The 20,421-nt window shown below is 31.2% G+C and overlaps 1 protein-coding gene across 7 annotated transcripts; it reads left to right on the top strand.

Moving 5' to 3' along the window:
* Positions 1–647: 647 nt before the first annotated feature.
* LOC105320193 (uncharacterized) lies at positions 648–15,604 on the top strand. Of its 7 annotated transcripts, XM_066087842.1 has the most exons (10): positions 648–887; positions 1,314–2,242; positions 3,415–3,476; positions 3,665–3,743; positions 4,157–6,503; positions 6,946–7,048; positions 7,161–7,212; positions 7,458–7,577; positions 15,150–15,211; positions 15,433–15,604. In XM_066087842.1, exons 2-3 carry the CDS (start codon positions 1,805–1,807, stop codon positions 3,460–3,462), a joined length of 486 nt encoding a protein of 161 aa, XP_065943914.1. In that variant the 5' UTR covers positions 648–887; positions 1,314–1,804; the 3' UTR covers positions 3,463–3,476; positions 3,665–3,743; positions 4,157–6,503; positions 6,946–7,048; positions 7,161–7,212; positions 7,458–7,577; positions 15,150–15,211; positions 15,433–15,604. The 7 variants fall into 7 exon arrangements, 2 of the variants coding, with proteins under 2 accessions (XP_065943914.1, XP_065943913.1); XR_010714743.1 differs by lacking the exon at positions 4,157–6,503 and having other exon boundaries at positions 651–939; positions 1,314–2,847; XM_066087841.1 differs by lacking the exon at positions 4,157–6,503 and having other exon boundaries at positions 653–887.
* The last annotated feature ends 4,817 nt before the right edge of the window (positions 15,605–20,421 follow it).

Genomic DNA, 20,421 nt, shown 5'->3' with positions numbered 1-20,421 from the left:
ATTACTTATCAAAACTTATCCTGTTAGGTATGCGGAGTAACAATGTCACAAAAATGTAGTATTATGCAATTTATTAGTCCGACGACCAAGTTAATGTACATGTGGGTGTTACGGTGCTTATAATTGTTTATAATTAAGGTTTCCTTTTATCTTTTTTACCTTATGTCAAGATCAAGATGTGCTCAGGTGTCAGCAGATTTTTCTTTGTTAGGGGATTAACTACGTTAACTTAATTATTTCTTTATGACCAGTGTCCGAAGATCAGGGTCACGTGGGTTAATTTTTAATTACCAAAATTGTGTCCGAACAAAGAATCTAAATTTTGATTAGCTGAAATAGATCAGGGAAGCCCAGGTCTCCGATTTAGATAGCGTACCCTACCTTGGTCATTCTAATCGGAGACCTGCAACAATAAACATCATCTTTTAATTGTCTAAAGGCTTCCCTGTTCTGATTTCAGGTAAAATATGGTTTATGTTATTTTTTTTAATTTAAAGTTTATTTTAAAAGTTTAACCATTTCTAAATTTTTAAATGCATAAAAGTTTTTCATGCCATTTTCAAGTTTAATGTGTTTTTAAGAAATTTGAGCTTTCGTCTAAGTTAAAGTTTTATTTACTTCATTAATTTTCTTAGTTGAGCTATATTTGATTTAAACCTTGTTTTGCTATTTTAAATTGTTAACTTTAGTTACAATTCTGTCCTAGTCTATGAATTCATTATTTTAATCAGTTAATTATAGTTGTTTTTGTATATTGATTCATAACTGACACCTGCGGCCTTTGCACTTTATTTCTTTTTACAAAGTCGGAAATAGTTATTCCGTTGTTGGTTCTTGAGTTTAAAATTTGTTTACTGCACAGCGATGCAACAGTTAACTTTTATATCGTAAGTTTATACTTTAAATACTTAATTGATCCTTATTTAAAGGAATACTCAGGTAAATTTATGCATTGTTTGAATCACCGCGTCGTTTGTGTAAAGCCTCGTTCATTAGATAACTGTTAACTCGATTTACTTTCATAAGTTCGAATTTCCTCGACAATTGTTTACCTTAACTTTTATTAAGGAAAATGTCATTGTTTATATTTTTTATACAGAGTGAGTGTTTTTATATTGTTTAATCACTCTGATAGTCACCAGTGTTAGGTAGGCTAGGGCACCCACATTTGTAATGCGTAATTATTTGCAGATAGCACAAATGTCATAATTTTTATTGTGCCTGGTGACTAATATCATGTCATTCTAATCGGAGACCTGCAACAATAAACATCATCTTTTAATTGTCTAAAGGCTTCCCTGTTCTGATTTTAGTGCAATCGTCCCAAACCTTTTGGACTGGACATTGCAAAACGGGTCCTCACACTGCAAGCGAGTTATAGAATTCCCCCTATACAAGCGTAGTCAAAAACACGACACGACAGTATTATGAGCATTCAACAGTCTTAAGCAAATTTTATGATCCGTTTTGATCACCAAGGTAATGAGCTAGATTCTTTGAAACGAGATGTACATGGTCAACATGGAATCGAAAATCGTTTGCAAGAGCAGGCAAACGACGTTACGTACGACGTAACTGAGTTATCGGACAATCAGCGTAAAATGCACCGAGAGATGGAACGAATGCGCGACTACATTATCAGATTAGAACAGAAAATTCGCAAAGCGAAAAGATCAGTGAACTCTTAATGAGATCAATGGATTGCAATATTATTGTATCCGGTGTTGAAGATAAGAGAGGTGAAAATTTAGCATTAACACTAAACTCTGTGTTCAAGAAAGAGCTATAATTAACAGAAACACAGATGAACGATATAAGAATATCAAAGTACTATCGAATGGGCCAATTCAACGATAAACAGAAGTCACCCAGACCAATATTTGTCCAAGTGTCGGACCCCATACACAAAGAAGCGATAACGAAGACCGTGTACAAGCTGAAGGAGAAGAAATCCCCAGTACGGATCAGCCAGCAACTACCCGAAGCGAAACGAGAACATAGGATCCGCCTATACGAAATCCAGTCACAGTACGCAAAGAAAAACATTATAACAGTGGTCAAGCGGGATAGACTGGTTTTTTCTAACGGCACAACATACCGGGACAAAACGGGCGGACGACCACAAGCAGACGAGATACTGGTGGCAGACGAGGACACAAAGGATTACGCCTCCGGTGATATCATCGAAGATAACGGTAACCGTTTCGAAGCTCGAGCCGTACAGGTAAAGACACAACGAGAGGTAAGTAAAGAACTGGTTAATTTGCTACGCCTACCCAATGTGTCTACCGCAACACATAATGTGTATGCCTATCGTTTCGTGAACCAGGACGGGGTCATCCAAGAGGGATCAGAGGATGATGACGAACACGGCGCGGGACGTACGCTCCTACGGACGCTTAGAAAAAATAACGTGCCAAACGCTATGGTACTCGCGTCCAGTTTCACGATACGTTTTTTCGAAGCAATTAGCAATATATTAATTTTTCTGATTCCATTCAGAATCAGTTTTTTATTGAAATTATCGGAACAAATATCGGTCTAACTAATGTAGGTAATTTCAAGTAAATTTCTCCCACCGTTACCAAATTATGACAGTTTAACTTGTACCACTAATTGGTCATATTTTACTAAGAAATGGAGAGCAATGCAAGCTATTCCCCAAGGGAGATCAATCCTCATATTCTCCGGCTTATCTGCTCCTATTCGTAATTGCTAGTGATATGATGTTCATTATTAATTAGCAGACCTGCTGTGCTAATTTGGCATTGATTTAAGACATATTAGTTGTCTACAGTAAAATTGTGCAAAATCGGCCATCTTGACCACATCGGATGACTACGTCAGGTACCATTTTATTTTCTTCATTTTAGAAAAGAATTGGACAATGACATTAATGTATTGATGAGCGGTGATAAGGAGATGGACGTTGTGAATGTTTTAGTGCATTTTATACATATATTTCACAGTATTTTTTTCGTATTTACAAAAAGAACGTAACTAGTGTCTACACTGCAATGTTAATTTTATTTTTTGTGAGGTTTAACATCTAGGGTACGCATTGGTTTCATCGATTTTCAGTTACTATTATATGTTATCTACAATCTGTAAAAATTCCATCGTTTTTTGATGTGTTGATTTCTGTTGCTGAATTTTACAAAATTATGTGGCATGGGATACCGACCTAAAAAATTCGAAATTCTCTTATAACAGTAAAGATACATGCTATTTTAAGTGAATTTTAGTTTTATCTTTTTAATTTAATTATCATTCATAAGAATGCATTCAATATTGAACACATTTATGCATGTTTCACATTTTTATAATAACATTGAAGAGGTAAAATTTCAAAGACAGTTGTGAAATTTGAGTTATCTCCCTTTTCTCATAGTCTGTTTCACATTGTTATTTCAGATTGTTGATATTGAATTTGTTTACTATATAGTACATCATTGGATTTGATCACAGTATTTACGGTAAATAGTTATTCATCAATGTCATATCTGTAAATTTTAATTAACATTTGAAATGACACTTTTACTTGTGTAAATTTATGTAAGCTGGTTAAGTGGTCATTGTCTGATAGTCAAAATATTGAGTCTTAATACATAATTAGTGACAGTTCTGGCACTCAACTTGATTTCTTTATAAACACCATTTTCAGATACCCTTGTTTATCCTGTGGACTTTTTCTGATGTTCATGTGCATGTGAACATTTATACAGTTGTACAACTATATTAAGGTAAGTACGTGTACTATTAAAATGAATAATGTCATGTGTCTTCATATGTTATGTGTATGTGTTATGTCTATGTTTTGTGTTGTGTGTGTCTTGTCTTATTGTCTCACTAACATGTGTTCCATAAAAAATTCTTTCAAAACAGCCAGCATATAATTGGTAAATATAGTTTCATCATATTGTTTAAATGTTCACACACAAGTTGGTATTTGAAATATTTGAGAAGGGAGGAGGAAATATTAATGACATTCACAACGACATATGTCATATCCTGAAAATTAACAAGAAATTAGTGAATAAAAAAGCCCTGTATATCAAGATCAAAAGAGGATTATCAAAATTAAGAAAACTGAAAGGAAAAAAAACAACCGAATATAAAGAATTTGAAAAAAAAGAATTCAAAATTCCTATTGAAGAAAACCCCAATTCGAAAAAAAAGCCATCAATAGTGCATTCAACAACGGAGTCAAACATTACAATCACAAACCTACAAAAAAAAATCATTTCATTAAAAGAACAGCTTAGAGCTATCAAAAAACAGAGACTTAGTGAGAAAATAAAAAGAAAGGACGATATCATTAGAAACTTAAGAAGAAAAGTGTATATTAATGAGAAGAAACAGAGGAAGGAGACAATGAAGGAGAAGATTGAAAACCAAGGAAATGTATTTTTAGATAAAGGTGTTCAATGTAATATTTTTAAAACTGTATTGAAAGATTTGGAGAAGGAGTTAGATTTTTTATATTGTGAGAAAGAGGTTGGAGAGAAAGAGAAAGAGGGTGTGAAAGTTTTGAATTTTAGAGAGAGTACTAGAGGAAAACCTTATGATTTTAAACTAAGAGAAGTTATTTATACTTTAAGGTCACATAATGTCGGAATTAATCATATTAAGCCTGTTATTAATGCTGTTTTATCTCTTGTCAATTTTAAAATTTTAGATATTCCATGTAAAAGTACAAATTCTGTTTTAACAACAGAAATGGGTGTTTTAGGACAAAATCAGTTAAAAGAAAAGTTATCAAATTGTGAAAATATGACCATGTTGCCTGATGCCACAACCAAGAAGTGCAAACATTTTTATGGTGTAAAATTTTCTACAGATTCCGATATTTTTACTGCCGGTTTAAGAGAAGTCAGTGATGGCAAGGTCGATACGTATGTTTCTACAACAACAGATATTCTGAATGAAATTAGTGATGGACATTCTAGTGAAATTTTAAATAATGTAACTTGTTTTATGACAGACAGAAGTTTTACTGAAGAAAAAGTTAACAAAGTTTTAATGAATGAATGTACTGATTTTAATTGTAACAAAGATTTTTATTCTTTTAAGTGTTCTGTTCACCCACTTTTACAGTTTTCAGATGAATGTCTTAAAGAAATTTTAAAACTTGAAAAAGATTTTAATATCAATTTTCATAACTTGTTCTGTAAAGAATCCTATACTTTTTATCTTATTAGATGTGTGTCAAAATTATTTTTTAAAGATTGAACGGGTGACCCTCTTTTAGCAGCAAGTTTTATTAAAGACCAAGGTATTAGAAACATACCGATCATGAATGTAAGAGGGAATCGTTTTAATGTTTTGTTTTACAATGCTGCAGGTATTTATTTTTTAAGAAAGCATATTATTTTTATCTGTCTTCATCAAAAAGCACTTTAAATGTTGTTCAGAATATTATTTTATGTGCCCTTCAAAACAATTTTATTTTATGTATTTTAAAAGCTCTGGGCATTTTATGCAAAGCTTTTACAGAGCCTTACTGGAGAAAGACAGATGAGGTTGAACATGCTGTAACAATGGGTTCTATATATTGAAGAATGTTAGATTTTTTAGATTCATGTACAACAAATCCATATTTACTTTTAAAGAGAGAAATTTCACTGTTTTATGGTCCATCCTTACCATGTTCTGATGTGGAGGACATTTTGTATGAAAGTTTTAATGACGATATCACCTGTTCCATCATAAAGAAGATTTGTTCTCTTTTAAAGATTAAATGTGAAAAACTTTTTAGTTCTTTTTTACAACCATCGGTCAAGTTTTTTAATCCATCAGATGTTGTTTTAGAAAAATGTAGATCTTGTCCTACAAATAATATCTCTGTTGAAAGACTGATAGGTCAGTTGGACAAGAAAATGAATGATGTACCAACTTACGATGTTTTTAATCTTCAAAGTACTATTATATTTAATGACAACAAAACTAATGAATGGCTGAAAAGAAAAACATTGCAAGAGAAAGAAAAAGTTATTAATGATGTTAGAAAAAAAAACCAAGGAAATTATTTTTGTTAACAAGACCAAGAAAACACAATTGTTACAACAACATTTAAAGATCATTATAGACAAACAAGACTTTGTGAAAAAATTGATGATGCCGTTGATATATTGCACAATGATGGTATGTGGACATCTAAGGAGAGAGTGGACCTGAAAGTGGGGAAAATAAAGAAAAAATCAGAAAAAATGAGTGAAATTAAAAAACAAATTACATTATATAAGAACGTGTACGCACTTGATAAAAATCTTTAAAATTTCACAAAATTCAGTATAAAGGGACATCAGTTTAATATAGACAAACTTTTAGACAATTTGAAATTTCTCATTGAACATGTCAATCAGGACAAATCAGGGGGTGAACAATCTTTCAATCCCCAAAAATTAGTGTCCAAACTATTCTATCATGTGTGGACCAATGAGGAAGGAGAGAACATAGAATGGAATGGACAAATAATTGAGTACAAGAATGGAATATTTAAAGTAATTTACTGTTAAACTTCAAATGAACACTTATTTTAACTAAAACAAATACAAGTTAAAAAAAGGGTATGGTAAAAAGTTGCAGGATGTGGTACAAAATTTGCATGTTTATAACTACTTATAATCTAATAAGCATTACATAGGAAAACCACATTTAATGTATTAAGGTTTTATGCATCATAAAAACTTTATATTAATAACAGTCATTATGATGGTAAAAAATTTATATAATTAAAATATTTCTTTTATTAAGTAAAGTAATTTAGCAAAATAATAACCAATATAAAATCATCCAAAAAATAACCTCTTTCTATGTGTTTTGTGTTGTGTTGTCTGTGTTGATTTGTGTGTTTTGTTCTGATCATTATAAATTAGTATTTTTAAAATTTGTTTTTACAAGAGAATGTACTACATTGATGATGATAATTTATTATTATTACAGGTCCAGTATTGGCAAGACGATTGTGAAAGAGACGAAGATTTATATGAATTGACAGAGCAAGAATTCAAATCAGACTTAAGAGAAGGAAATTTATTCATAATAAGTAAGTGAAACAAACCTATAATGAATTGAATAAGTTTTTATATGCAACTTATCTAAATTACTTCTGTTTATTAAATATTGTAAAATAATTAATATTTCTTAAATAATTTTAGATAACACTGATCTAGACCACTGCTACGGCATACCTTGAAACAGACTATAAAGGTAGAGTGATCTTTTCCTTAAATTGAGTTGTCCTTCCTTTCAACCAAAAGTTTCATACATTGTATTTCTCTTTGGATTACCTCCCTTTGTGTTGAACTATTGTTTATTACACTTTTATAGTAAAATTAATTTCTGATCATTATGTTTATGAAAATGTTATTTTTAACATACCATCAACAAGTATTTGCACAATTATTGTTGAAAAACAAAGAAATATTATTTTGTTTCATATTTTTAAATTTTAGGTGGAATTGCTAGAGATAGTAAGCTTATTTGACAAAACTAAAATCACCTTGCAAAGTTTTATTTAGAACATACTGGATAAAATATTCAACGAGTTTGGAGGGCTTCAGTATGGATATAAGGTAGGCCTTTAGGTTATGTACTATGGTTTATTTTTTCAGGAATGGGAGTAGTGAGGGTCTTGAACTTGATAATCTGTTCGTACCAATTGTCTTATAATTTAACCCCCAATTCCCGTATATATTTATATAGAAAAATGTTTATGGACAGAGCTCATACTGTAGGTCTCTATCTCCCTTAGTTTATGTATGTTTTTTTTATATGAAGGAAACCATTTTCTAAAGCTTATTTGTAATGGAAAATAATTCAAATTACACACTTGATTCAACCGCATTTTACCTACAACGTTTCTTCCATATTTTACTGTTCAAATGTCAATGACTTTTGCTAGAGCAGTTAATGACTATTTTTTATTATTTTCTGTACCTCAATCTTTTTTTTCTTTGGTGATATATACCCTGTTTCTCAAGTTTGAAAATGGATAAGACAGGCTATGATTTCTTGAAAATATTGACTGTCAATTGAAAAACTGTAATTATCATTTGTTTGATATTTATTGGAAAGATATATTTCAACGTTTGGAACATTCATCACCATCTTTATTCTCTCCTTATTGTCCCTGTTTCTTATTATTTTATTTTATTTTTTGCTCTGTATCTTTGAATTTTTCCTTTTCTTTTTTTTTCTAAAAAAACCACCATTTTTCACATATATTTATATACCACAACTTGTTCAAATTATATCGTAACTATTCTAAGAAGTAATACATATATATATACTTTATATCAAAATATTGATTATATCTATCAAACAAATACTATAAATTTAATGTATATGTATACATTGCAACATATGTGTATATATATGTGCAATACTTATACTATGGTATGTGAATATGTGAAAGTTCAATAAAAAAATACTTCTCTATAAAAAATAGGAAGTTTAAAAATTATTTCAAAATTTGAGTTATTAGTCTCCGATACGTTTAATACATAATTGATATCTACATTTAAAATTTTTAGATAACTATCAACTATTTTGTTAATTAGGCATGTTTTGTCAATCAATATTCTACACCATGCAGCCTTCAAGGCCTTAAACTTCGATTCAATATCAACAACTCCTATACCGCCATCTTCTTGTCTTCCAATTACAGTATCTCTTTTTATTCTATCTCTTTTATTCCAAATGAAATTAAATATGCTCTTTTTCAGTTGTTTAATATACTCAGGGTCAGGCATAGGTAAAATAGAACCCACATAAAATTAAATTAAATTAAATACATAGATATAGCTAGTGAATTAACAATGCATGCTTTTCCAAATATAGTTAATTTTCTTTTTTTTTCCAGGACTCGAACAGTTTTTCCATATTTTGAAAAGAGTGTAAACAATTAAGTTCATAGCATTGATTTTTATTATGTCAAATATAAATACCCAAACATCTAACAGCATCATTGGTTACATCAATGCCGCTAATATTATTATATTTGTCTTTTAAACTACCAAGTAGTATACACTGCGGTTTTTTTATATTAGTTTTTGATCCAGCGTGTTTACAGAATTCTTCTACAGTTTTTATTGCAACATTTAAAGAAGAAATATTTTTCAAGGCTAACGTGACATCATCCGCATGTTGAATAGTTTTTAAATCGTCTACCATGTTTGATATATTTATTCGTTGAATTTCTGAATTTTGTTTTAATTTATAAGCCAATATTTCCGCAACAAAAAGATATAGAAGTGCTGAGATAGGACACCCTTGTCTTATACCTCTTTTCATTTTGCAAGTTTTAGAAATCCATCCATTGTTTTTAGCTCTAAAAATTGGATTTGTGTAAAGAATGTTGACCCATGAAATAAAATTTTCACCACAATTAAATTGTTTTAAAACTCGAAAAAGGAAATTCCACTCGACTGAATCGAATGTTTTTTCAAAATCTAAAAATAGCAATAAACCCTCATTATTGTTTTCCATGCAGTATTCATAGATGTCTAAAATTAATCTTGCATTTATGCCTATAAAGCGGCCTTTTATATACGCTGATTGTTCCTTGCTAATCAGTTTATCAATAACTGTTTGTAATTGTTTGGCAAGGACAAAGGCTAAAAATTTATAATCGGTATTTGTTAAACTTACTGGTCTGTAATTTTTAAGGCTATTTTTGTCCCCTTTCTTAAATAAAAGAGTTATAAGAGCTAACCGCTGTGAAAAGGATAGTTCCTTTTTATCGAAAATACTTAGTAAAACTTCATAAAAGAGTGGTCCAATTGTTTTCCAAAAACATTTATAAATTCAGCCGGTATACCGTCTAAGCCCGGGGATTTGTTATTTTTCAAATTATTGACTGCATCTGCGCATTCATCAATTGTAGGTAATGAGTCGCAAAATTCTTTTTCACTTTTGCTAAGTTTTGGACATTCCACGTCATTTAAATAAGCATTTATATCATCATTTTAAATAGATTTACTTGTATATAAGTTTTCATAAAAGTGACACATTTCCTCTATAATTTCGGCATTACTTGCTACAGTTTTGTTATCGGTTTTTATTTCTAATATTGTATTGTTAGCTTGATGTTTCTTTTCCAAACCTAAAAAGAATTTTGTATTTCGTTCACCTTCGGTAATCCATTTTGCTTTAGATCTAATCTGCGCTTCTTTAGCTATTTTATCGTACATGTAATCTAATTCCGTTTCAAGTTTTCTTTTTTCATTCATATCAATATCTCCGCTAGGTAAATTTTCTATATCATCTATCCTTTTCTCAATCAATTTTATTCTATATTTTACATGGTTTCTGGATTGTCTTGCGTTATTAATGGAATAATCACGAACCTTTATTTTAAAAGATTCCCATTTTGATATTAGATCTAATGAGTCATCTATGTTCTTGAATAAATCTAAGATTCCGCGTTTGTAGTCTTCGTTTTCTCAATTCAATTCTTTATTCACTCAAGACCAGTTCACTGGTATTTGAGGTTCAAAATTAGTATATACAAATGTACACGAATACAGTCAAGGATCACATGTACAGTAGAAGTAATATAATGACAAAAAGGTTAAAATCACAATACAATAGGTTGTTAAAGTTGGTTTTTGGAAGAACAGACTTTGAAAATTTTCTTTATAAAAATTGACAAGTTTTTTTAGTTTTTCTACATTAAAAGTATTCATGAGCTCGTTAAATTTTATAATATTTGGGTTTTCATAATATCTCTTGGGTAAAAACATTTTTCTGTCGTTTACAAAATGTGTACATTCTAAAACATAATGAAATTCATCCCCAATACTATTAGAATCACACATTGTACATTTTCTCAAATGTTTTTCAATATTATGCCATCTACCTGTTTCAATGGGGAATCGATGATTACATGTTCGTAATTTTGTAAACGTGATCCGTAGATCTGTAAAGGTAAAATCAACAAGTACTTTTCTAAATTGAGATTTGTTTTAAAAATTCTATAATTAATACATTTTGGTGAGTTATCTACTATACTTCTCCAATCTTGTACAAATTGATTTTGTAATATTTCTTTAACTATTGACTTAAGCCAGTTATAACTACATATTGTTTGATTTTCCCATATATAAGACAACCCGCACGAGTTGAGTATATCATGTATACATTTCATCCATGGATGTATAAAAGATCCATTTTTGTAACATCTATAAAAATAACAATAGATTACATTAGTGAGTTTACAATCGTGGGCTGTCAAAACTTTTGCCCAGTACATTATCATTTTAATTTTATCAAGGGTGACAATGGATACCTTCCAGTTTCTCCATACACCATACAATTTGGAGTACTAGATTTAAGATTAAGAATAAATTTCAAAAATTTTAAATGTACCTTTTCAATAATATCTAAATTTTCGTAACCCCACACTTCGCATGAGTAAAGTAAAATTGGGTTAATGACCTAGATTTTTCTAGATGCGAGATATTTAATTTCCAGTATCCTTTACCTCTCTCCAGATTACTAAAATGTAAATTACATTTTATTAACCTGTGGTCACTTAACTGCGTGTTTTTCTTATGCGTACCTGGTAATTTTCGAACAATATTTTTTACATAATCAATTGTATCAATCGCACAAAAATGTAATTTATTCTACTCTTCGGGGAATTTTCTGCATCACACCATGTATAACCATTTTTCGTTGGATTTTTTTCAGCCACACATCGACTAGGTCCAGCTTATTTGTTAGTTTACTTAACTTTTTACAGGATATGTCATTTTCTTAATTTAAATTGCAATTGAAGTCACCGCCGATGATAAGTTTGCTATCTTGTGGAGTATGGGAAGAAATAAATGTATTTAGCGAGTTAAAAAATGCTATTCTATCACTTTCTTTATTGGGAGCATATAAGTTAACAATAGTAAGTAAAGTTTCATCTATTTTAGCATTTACCAGAAGTTTCCTTCCATCATTTGACTTATGCACATTTAATATATCTATATTATATGGTGGCATATATCTGCCCCTTGTGTGCAAGTTATTTTTCTATCAAATATGTCTACATGCAAGATAAATATGTTGACATGCAAGATGATTATGTCGACATGCAGCATAACTATGTTGACATGCAAGAAAATTGCAATTAGATAAGAATTAAATACAAAATCTCAAATATCGCCCAACTGTGACATCCAAAATGCTAGATGCTACCTTTTTATGTCAACATGCAACTTATTTATGTTAACATGCAAGATAAATATGCTGACATGCAATTTATTTATGTCAACATGCAACTTATTTATGTCGACATGCAACTTAAATATGTCAACATGCAACTTACTTATGTTGACATTCGAGATAGATATGTTGACATGCAACTTGGTTATGTCTACATGCGAGATAAATATGTTGACATGAAACTTATAAGTTGCATGTCAACATAACTCTGTTGCATGTCGACATAAATATGTTGCATGTCAACATATTTATCTTTCATGTTAACATAACTAAGTTGCATGTCGACATAGATAAGTTGCATGTCGACATAAAGAAGTTGCATGTTAACATACGAGGGTTGTTCGGAAATAATTGAGACAACTCCAATATTTTTTTTTCTAATTGACGGATTATTGTGAAAATTGGCATAGACACTGATGAAACGCCACCAAATAATAAAAAAAAAAGTAATATTAAAAGAATATTTAATATTTTGTTTACGATAGTAGATAAACAAGTCGGTGGTCGGGGTACCCGGCGCAGCCATGAACTCGGAAATTTAACAGCTTAAACATCTACCTTATAAGTGTCCGTAGAATCACAGTTAACGATAAAAGAAATCAAATTAAATATGTCTATTTTGCTATTCTTTGCGACTAGCTTTTGATTAAGTTTCACTGATGTTCCAGTTGAAATACGGATATGGTACACATATATTTACCAAACAATAGAAATCTGACAACGACTTTACATTGAATTTTGACGTCAAGGCGGCGCATTGAAAACTGTCAAACAGGTGGACATCTCAAAAGAAGACCTTTTAAGGCCACGCTATGGCTAAAAAAACTATACGAGGAGTGGACAAGTATAGAGCTTCAGCTCATCATATTTTTTTTACTGATTGCTTAACTAGAATTAGGCCAAAGGATTAATTATCAAGTACTTTTGACACACTTTTGTCAACAGTTCTAAAATATATAAAAAAAAAAAAAATAACTGCGGGAGACATTCACAGTAATTAGACTTTTGGGTAAAAATAACTCGAGTTTTTCCCTAAAAGAACAAGAATGAGAGAAAATGTAAATGATGACTTCTTGAAATGAAAACAAAAGATGAGAAATAAAGAATAATTCTTATTTCCGTTCGTTTGTAAGCTGTTTAAAACACGGGAGCAATAAGAAGCGTTAAAATGACGCTGCGATAATAAGTTTGCGGTTGCGCCGGGTCACTGGACGAGGGCACGTTGGTCAGCTTACCAGGAATGATCTATTTATGCCATGGACAAGAAACTTTTCACATTGATAATCTTTATCCTTATCTACATTTTGGTGAAATTTCAAGAGTTTATCTTTTTCACTAAAAGAATGAGAGAAAATGTCTCATTAATTTCCGAACAACCCTCGTAAACAAGTTGCATATTGATATCAATAGGTAGCGTATCTAGCATCTTGGATGTCACATGTTGGGCGATATTTGAGATTTTTTTATAACTCTTATTTGATTGCAGTTTTCTTGCATGTCAACATAGTTATGTTGCATGTTAACATAACTATCTTGCATGTCAACATATTTATCTTGCATGTCGACATAATTGGTAGAAAAATAACTTGCACACTAGGGGCAGAGATAAGCCACTATAATATTATATTCCTTATTGAACAAAACGGAAACGCCTCTGCTAAAGGGGGAGTCGGAGAAAGCATGTGTTGCTTTTCCGTTCCATTTTCTATCATACAATTCTTCACGTTTCTCTATAAAATGTGTTTCTTGTAAAAGTGTAATATTAGTTTTATTATCTTCTAGCCATGAAAATTTTTTATCTCTTTTTTCTGACGAATTAAGACCTCTTACGTTCACTGATACTAAATCTAAATTTGCCATATTTCAAAATATTTGTTGACATAAAGAAAATAATGATAAAAAAAAATAAAAATAAAAGTAGTAATATACTTCGAATGCTATATGAAAAAATAGTAAGGGAAAAATATCAGCATCGTTACTGTTTGATGCATTTTTGTATACATATTAGTATTTCCTATAAAAATGCATTAATATTGTCGGACACATTGTTTTCAGAAAGTGTATTCTGAAATATAATATTACTGAAAAAAAAGAACATAGGTACTAAACTACTCCTTATTGGAAAGTAGATTATCATAATAATAGTCTATAATTGTATAAACGATTATATTGAGCGTATTAAACGTACACATACAATAGTTCTGAAAATTCTGAGGTCGGAAGCCAGATCCGAATACAGTTACCGTTCATCACCGGAGCTCTCTGTGTCCGGATTACACCCCGACACATCACTGTCCGACATAGCTCTGAGTTGTTCCAGCATCTGTACTATGGTACGCTGATTTGGTTGATCTTTGTTTTGTTTTTTTGTTTTTGTTTACGGTCAATTTTACCGGAGTCGCTGTGTTTTCTTTTTCTGACTTTTTTGCAATTTTTCTCATAAGTACGCCAAGTACGTTTTTTCCCGGCCAGTGATCCGGTTTTGTATTGCGGGTGCCGTCACGATCAAGGCCGGAGCCCCACTCGTTGTTATAGGTTGCTTCGACAAATGTCGTTGATTGCTTAGAGGTTACAAGCTTATCTCGGAAAACTGGTACTTGAACACACTTGTTTTCTAATATTTCCTCCATAACGGAAACCTTTGTGGACACCCACTGGTCATTGGATTTGAGGTTGCATTAACAATATTTCTGACCTTGCCTGTTAAACAACATATGTTCTTGTCGATTGTATAGCTGAATGTAGCAGTTAATTAAACAGTGATTAAAATTCAGAAATGTTTTGATTAAGAAATAACATTAGTCAATTTTCAAACCATGGGATTTGAACTTCGTATCGTGCAGTTAGATGAGGAAACAATCAATAGTTTTAAGCTTACATTGATAATGCATCCGAACTTTCGGTAATTTAATGTATCTTGCATTTTACAGAGCAATTGTCGGAATAGTAATCGGCGGTCTTTTTGCCGTAGCGTCTTTGGTTGCCTGGATATGTAAATAATCTCTCTCTCTCTCTCTCTCTCTCTCTCTCTCTCTCTCTCTCTCTCTCTCTCTCTCTCTCTCTCTCTCTCTTTCGATCATTATGTATATTTCAGTAAGTTGTTCACTGTGTTAAACAAGTATATGTACATGTAGCATAATTTTTTTTTTAAAATAATACATTTCATTAAATTATTTGTTTTATTCAAAATTATATTTTTATATTCGGTTACAGATGGTAAACTTTCGAAGAAGGCTTCCGTGCAACCAGATGAACAGCGATCGGCTCGGTCGGACGAGCAACAATCCCCGTGAAATTGTTGACGTTCATATTATCATATATGAATAGATCTCAAAATTTAATGCATGTGTTTATAGTATATCCAAGAAATAAAATAAGTACTGTGTTTGAACTTATTTTTTTAACGCTAGAGAGGATGAATGATGACAGAAATTATAATGTGACGTAATTACAGGGAATATGATGTAATGTAACGATTATTTCAAAGATATTTTTTCAATATAATCTGCATGTATGAGAAATTAAAAACTATAATTTGTTCTCTCACGATTTTTTAACGATTTTATACATTTCCTACTGTCAAATAAAATATACAACATGACTACTTTGTATATTTTATTTGACAAAATGAAATATATCAGAAAGGACACTACTCTAAACATGTGTTTGATCCATATCAATTAGAAGCATGTTTTAAGGCATATTCTCTCGGCGATGCTCAAAGTAGCACTGTTATACACTAGTCTATGGAACGCCATAACTGCCTTATGTGGCTCTGTCATGTGAAGATGGTGCTTTATTATATTATGCTGTGGTTATTTCATGATGGTGCTTTATTATATGAAGATGGTGCTTTATTATATGAAGATGGTGCTTTTTTATATGAAGATGGTGCTTTATTATATGAAGGTGGTGCTTTATTATATGAAGATGGTGCTTTTTATGTGGAGGTGCCTTTTTATGTGAAAATGGTGCTTTATTATATGAAGATGGTGCTTTTTATGAGATGGTGCTTTTTTATATGATGGTGCTTTTTAATGTAAAGGTGGTTACTCGGAACTCCTCTTATTTTTGAATACTGATTTAACAATTTATTATCTCGAAATTTTGAATCTGCATTGCAATATGCAATCAAAATCCATTTAATAAAATAATGATTTTAATTTATTAATTATTTGTGTTTAAGCGAAGGTTATTCGATGAGGCATAAATGCCCTTGCAATCTGATTAAAATCAGATCTTTGATCCGCTCTTAATTTTGTTATTGTCACCGCCCTGCCGGTCTTCGTCATTGATGACCGTTCCATTTTAACCTTAGTGGCGAGTTGGAGGAAGAGTTCACATTCTGATTGGTTTCAAAACAAAACATTATTTTAAAAAAAAATAAATAAAGGAGCGGATTGGAATCTAGTTTTAAACAGATTGATGCCCAAGGTAATGGGATTTGACTTGAAGAGAAAATAAGGGAAAGTCACAGGGAAAGTCTACTATACTATATAATATAGCTCAAAGATGGTCCTTTTATAAGTGGTAAAGGCAAAAGTAAAATGTCAAGAAATACTATATTATTCAATTTATTATATTTGTAAATTCAGTTGAGATTAAGTCGTACAGTTTATCTCGTAACTTCAATACTTATGCTAAGAAAAAAAAGGAGAAACTAGCAATTGTGTATTAAATGGATCTTAATTGTATAAATGTTGTTCTAGTTTCAAAATTTCGAGATAATAAATGTTTAACTCAGTCTTCAAAAATAAAGTTCCGAGTGATCACCTTCACATTAAAAAGCACCATTACATAAAAAACACAATCTTCATATAAAAAAGGACCATCTATTCTGCCTGGTGCAGGCAGATAGCTAACCATGCACAACGCAAACAAAAGTCACACGGGTTTCATATTTTATTTTGTGTGGAATCGTTGCCGTCGTGTAATATATTGGTAAAAAACTATAACAAATAGAAATAACAAATTACTAAATAGGAAAATATAGAACCTTACTTCATATATACAAAAAATATGTAAATTACTTTAAAGACCATAATGGCGTGCCATACTTTTGAGAATGTTTTATCTGCATAATAAATTTCCATCTGTAAATATACTTCAAAAATACAATTAAATACTGACAAATTTAAGCAATAACTTCAATAAAAAAGATTTACTTAGTGGCTCGAGGCACGCATCTAACAAGATTGAAGACGATAGACAAAGTGAGAGAGGGCTGGTCAGTAAGGCTGACAGGAAGTGAGTGATTGACCAGATATAGTTAACTTGTACCCAAAAAAATTACCGGATATACTAAACTCAGAGTGGTTAACTTGTACAAAAATATTTCTGAAGAATTTTAAAATTTAACAATAGACAACACACCATCTTCATATAACAAAGCACCATCTTCACATAAAAAAGCACCATCTTCACATCAAAAGCACCATCTTCATATATATATAATAAAGCACCATCTCCATATATAATAAAGCACAATCTTCACATGAAATAACTGAAGTAGCGTTACAATTGGGTGTTGTACCAATATATATTCTGTACAAGCTTATCTTTTAAAAAGATTGGTGAGCTAGCGCTGTAGCCATCATCAAACACAAAACGAGATTTCTAAAACATTGGTTTAAAGAATGTGGGCGCTTAAGATGTAGATTCGGCAGGAATCTGGGCGCACAAGCAGAGTGAAAATTTCATCAATTAATTATGAATATTTTTCGAATTATAACCGTTATTTGGTTTCTGTTGGATGTGGAATGAGTGGAAAAATATTTGAAAATCAAAAGGTTTTATCATAATATGGGTCTAAATATAGCAACAGGATGCAATTCATGCAAAATCCTACTTATTTACAACTGTTTTAAAATGATTTTGTTGTCTCTGGGTCTTCTCTCCACAAATTTGAAACGTGTAAAGATAACATATTTCAACATTTAAAATGTCGCTTTTTAAAAAAAGATGGAGAGATGACCCAGAGATGACTAATTATGTACTTTTTTAAATTATTTTTTAAGGGATAAAAATCAAAGTCCATTGATATGACAGTGTTGTTTCAAACAGTACTTTATAGAGCACATATTGACAAGTCTCGCATGGCTCAGTGGTTTCGTCCTGGATTAGTGAATACATACTTTCAGTGTTTTGGGTTCAAATCCAACTGGTGGTCTTTTTTTTTTTTAATTAAACTTTTTTGTCTTATTAAATGTTTGTTATTATAACATGATGTTGAATTATAACATACCGGTATATTTTAATTTGTTATTATTGATTTCTAGATCTGCTGTATGAACACTATAAAAAAAATCTTTTCTTATTACTAGTTTTTTAGGATATACACAATTATAACTTCATTAAAATATGTTTGCATTAACATTTCCAACTAGTTATTGGTTTACCTCTCATTGCCATTTTTTGAAAGCTTTGTGAGTTTTTAATAACCAGAATAACCATGTACTTCGACTCTCAACATAATATATTTTTGTTGAAACCTGTACATAGCCTTTCGAGGTTATAGACATTTAAATCCCAATTGATTCGTGTCGAGGATTCCTGCAAACTTACCATCTTGTGCGCTCACTTTCTTTTTGAATCGACAAATTAACAATAGGAAGTCATTGTACTGGTGTGCTTGAATTGTGCTGGAGTGGGGTCTCAATTTAAAATTGTGAATCTAGAGTGGGCTTCACATCGGTAATGGCATAGCTCATATATTGTGTCTTAATCATTATGTATCTACTGTAATTTCGCTTTCGAGGTGAATCTTTTTAAGAATCGTTGGTACTGTTTTTTAGCAATCGTATCTTCTCGGGCCTTTCCGGCAAACTCGGAGGTTGTTTTCCGAACTTGAAAGGAATTTATAATAAGATAAAGCTAGCTATTTATTACAATATATAAAATAACTTTGCATTATATGACCCGCTACTGTTACTCTTTGACAGTTTACAATAAAACACAAAAAAACCCGAAATATAAATGGCACAGTTTATCTACAGTAGTACATTATTCCCAGAATCCCCTACTATGAAGTTGAGCATGCGTATTCCAGTGAAAAAGACTAACGTAGTTGCTAGCGCCCGAGAGCGCTAGCAATTAAAACGAAAAGCCTGAAATATACAATGAGAGTATGCCTTATAATATGCATAACATGATAATGATATAAACAACTGACACAACAATTACTCGATGTTCATAATTATAAGAGTTATCGCTCCTACATAAACAGTTTCTTCATCCAAGTAATTTTACACGTGCATATGCAACATTAGTAAATCAAATATTTATACATTTAGAGATATATCATACATATCCATCTCTATAATAACAACAATTTATAGATATTTTTAGGTAACAAAATATTGTAATACCTGATTGTGGATCAGGGTCCACTTCAAATACATGTAATAATTAATATTTACATCCACCAAGTATTATTCCCTCTATTTCTTACGGAAACCTAGTTAATTCATAGCTCTATAGAAACAGCCAGACTGAAATCTACACGCCCCGTTTATCGATTGGTCGAAATCTACAGCTGCTGAAACTGATAAGAAACTGACAGGACAGATATAGAGACACGCCCTGTTTATCGATTGGTCCAAACCTACAGCGATCTAGAAAAAATCACGGACTGCACGAAATAATCATGATGATGTCAGACTCAAAGTCTCACAGGAGACGTTTCTTTTAACTAACGTACTTACGTACATTGACAGTAATTTAGTGAATTTTACCAACTTTTCATTATCAATTAGCTAGAAGAAAGATGTTAATATAAACAATAAAATGCTTTCTTCGATGATTCATTCGGGTTATGAAGGTAGCGATCAATGCAAAAAAAATTTACATAACCCGCTAACGCGGGTTATGTATTTTTTCTGCAATGTCGCTACCTTCATATCCCGAATGAATCACCAAAGAAAGCATTTTATTGTTTAAATGACAACTGCTGTTAATCAAGTCAGGATCCTGATATGTGCGTATAGAACCCTATTTTTGATAAATAACAACAAATAATAATTTCATTATCTGCTTTCATGCACACTTTGCATTCTCACTGAATAGGGTTTATGTAAAGCTATAGACAATCAAAAATATTACGCTATTTAATTGGAATTTAACTGTGAATTAAAAAGTAAAAGAATTTACAGCATGAAGTCATGTCAGAAGTCGTATTGAGTTGTATATCATTATCTCTGACAT

The sequence above is a fragment of the Magallana gigas genome, chromosome 6, assembly GCF_963853765.1.
Source record: "Magallana gigas chromosome 6, xbMagGiga1.1, whole genome shotgun sequence".
Lineage (NCBI taxonomy): Eukaryota > Metazoa > Mollusca > Bivalvia > Ostreida > Ostreidae > Magallana > Magallana gigas.
This window is presented reverse-complemented; position numbering and strand designations above follow the sequence as displayed.

Bases quoted from the DNA above. Each gene is read 5' to 3' on its own strand.
- LOC105320193 (XM_066087842.1), top strand. From the start codon at position 1,805: ATGAACGATATAAGAATATCAAAGTACTATCGAATGGGCCAATTCAAC. The intron at 2,243-3,414 runs GTAAGTAAAGAA...TTGTTATTTCAG, and splicing joins AGGTAAAGACACAACGAGAG to ATTGTTGATATTGAATTTGT.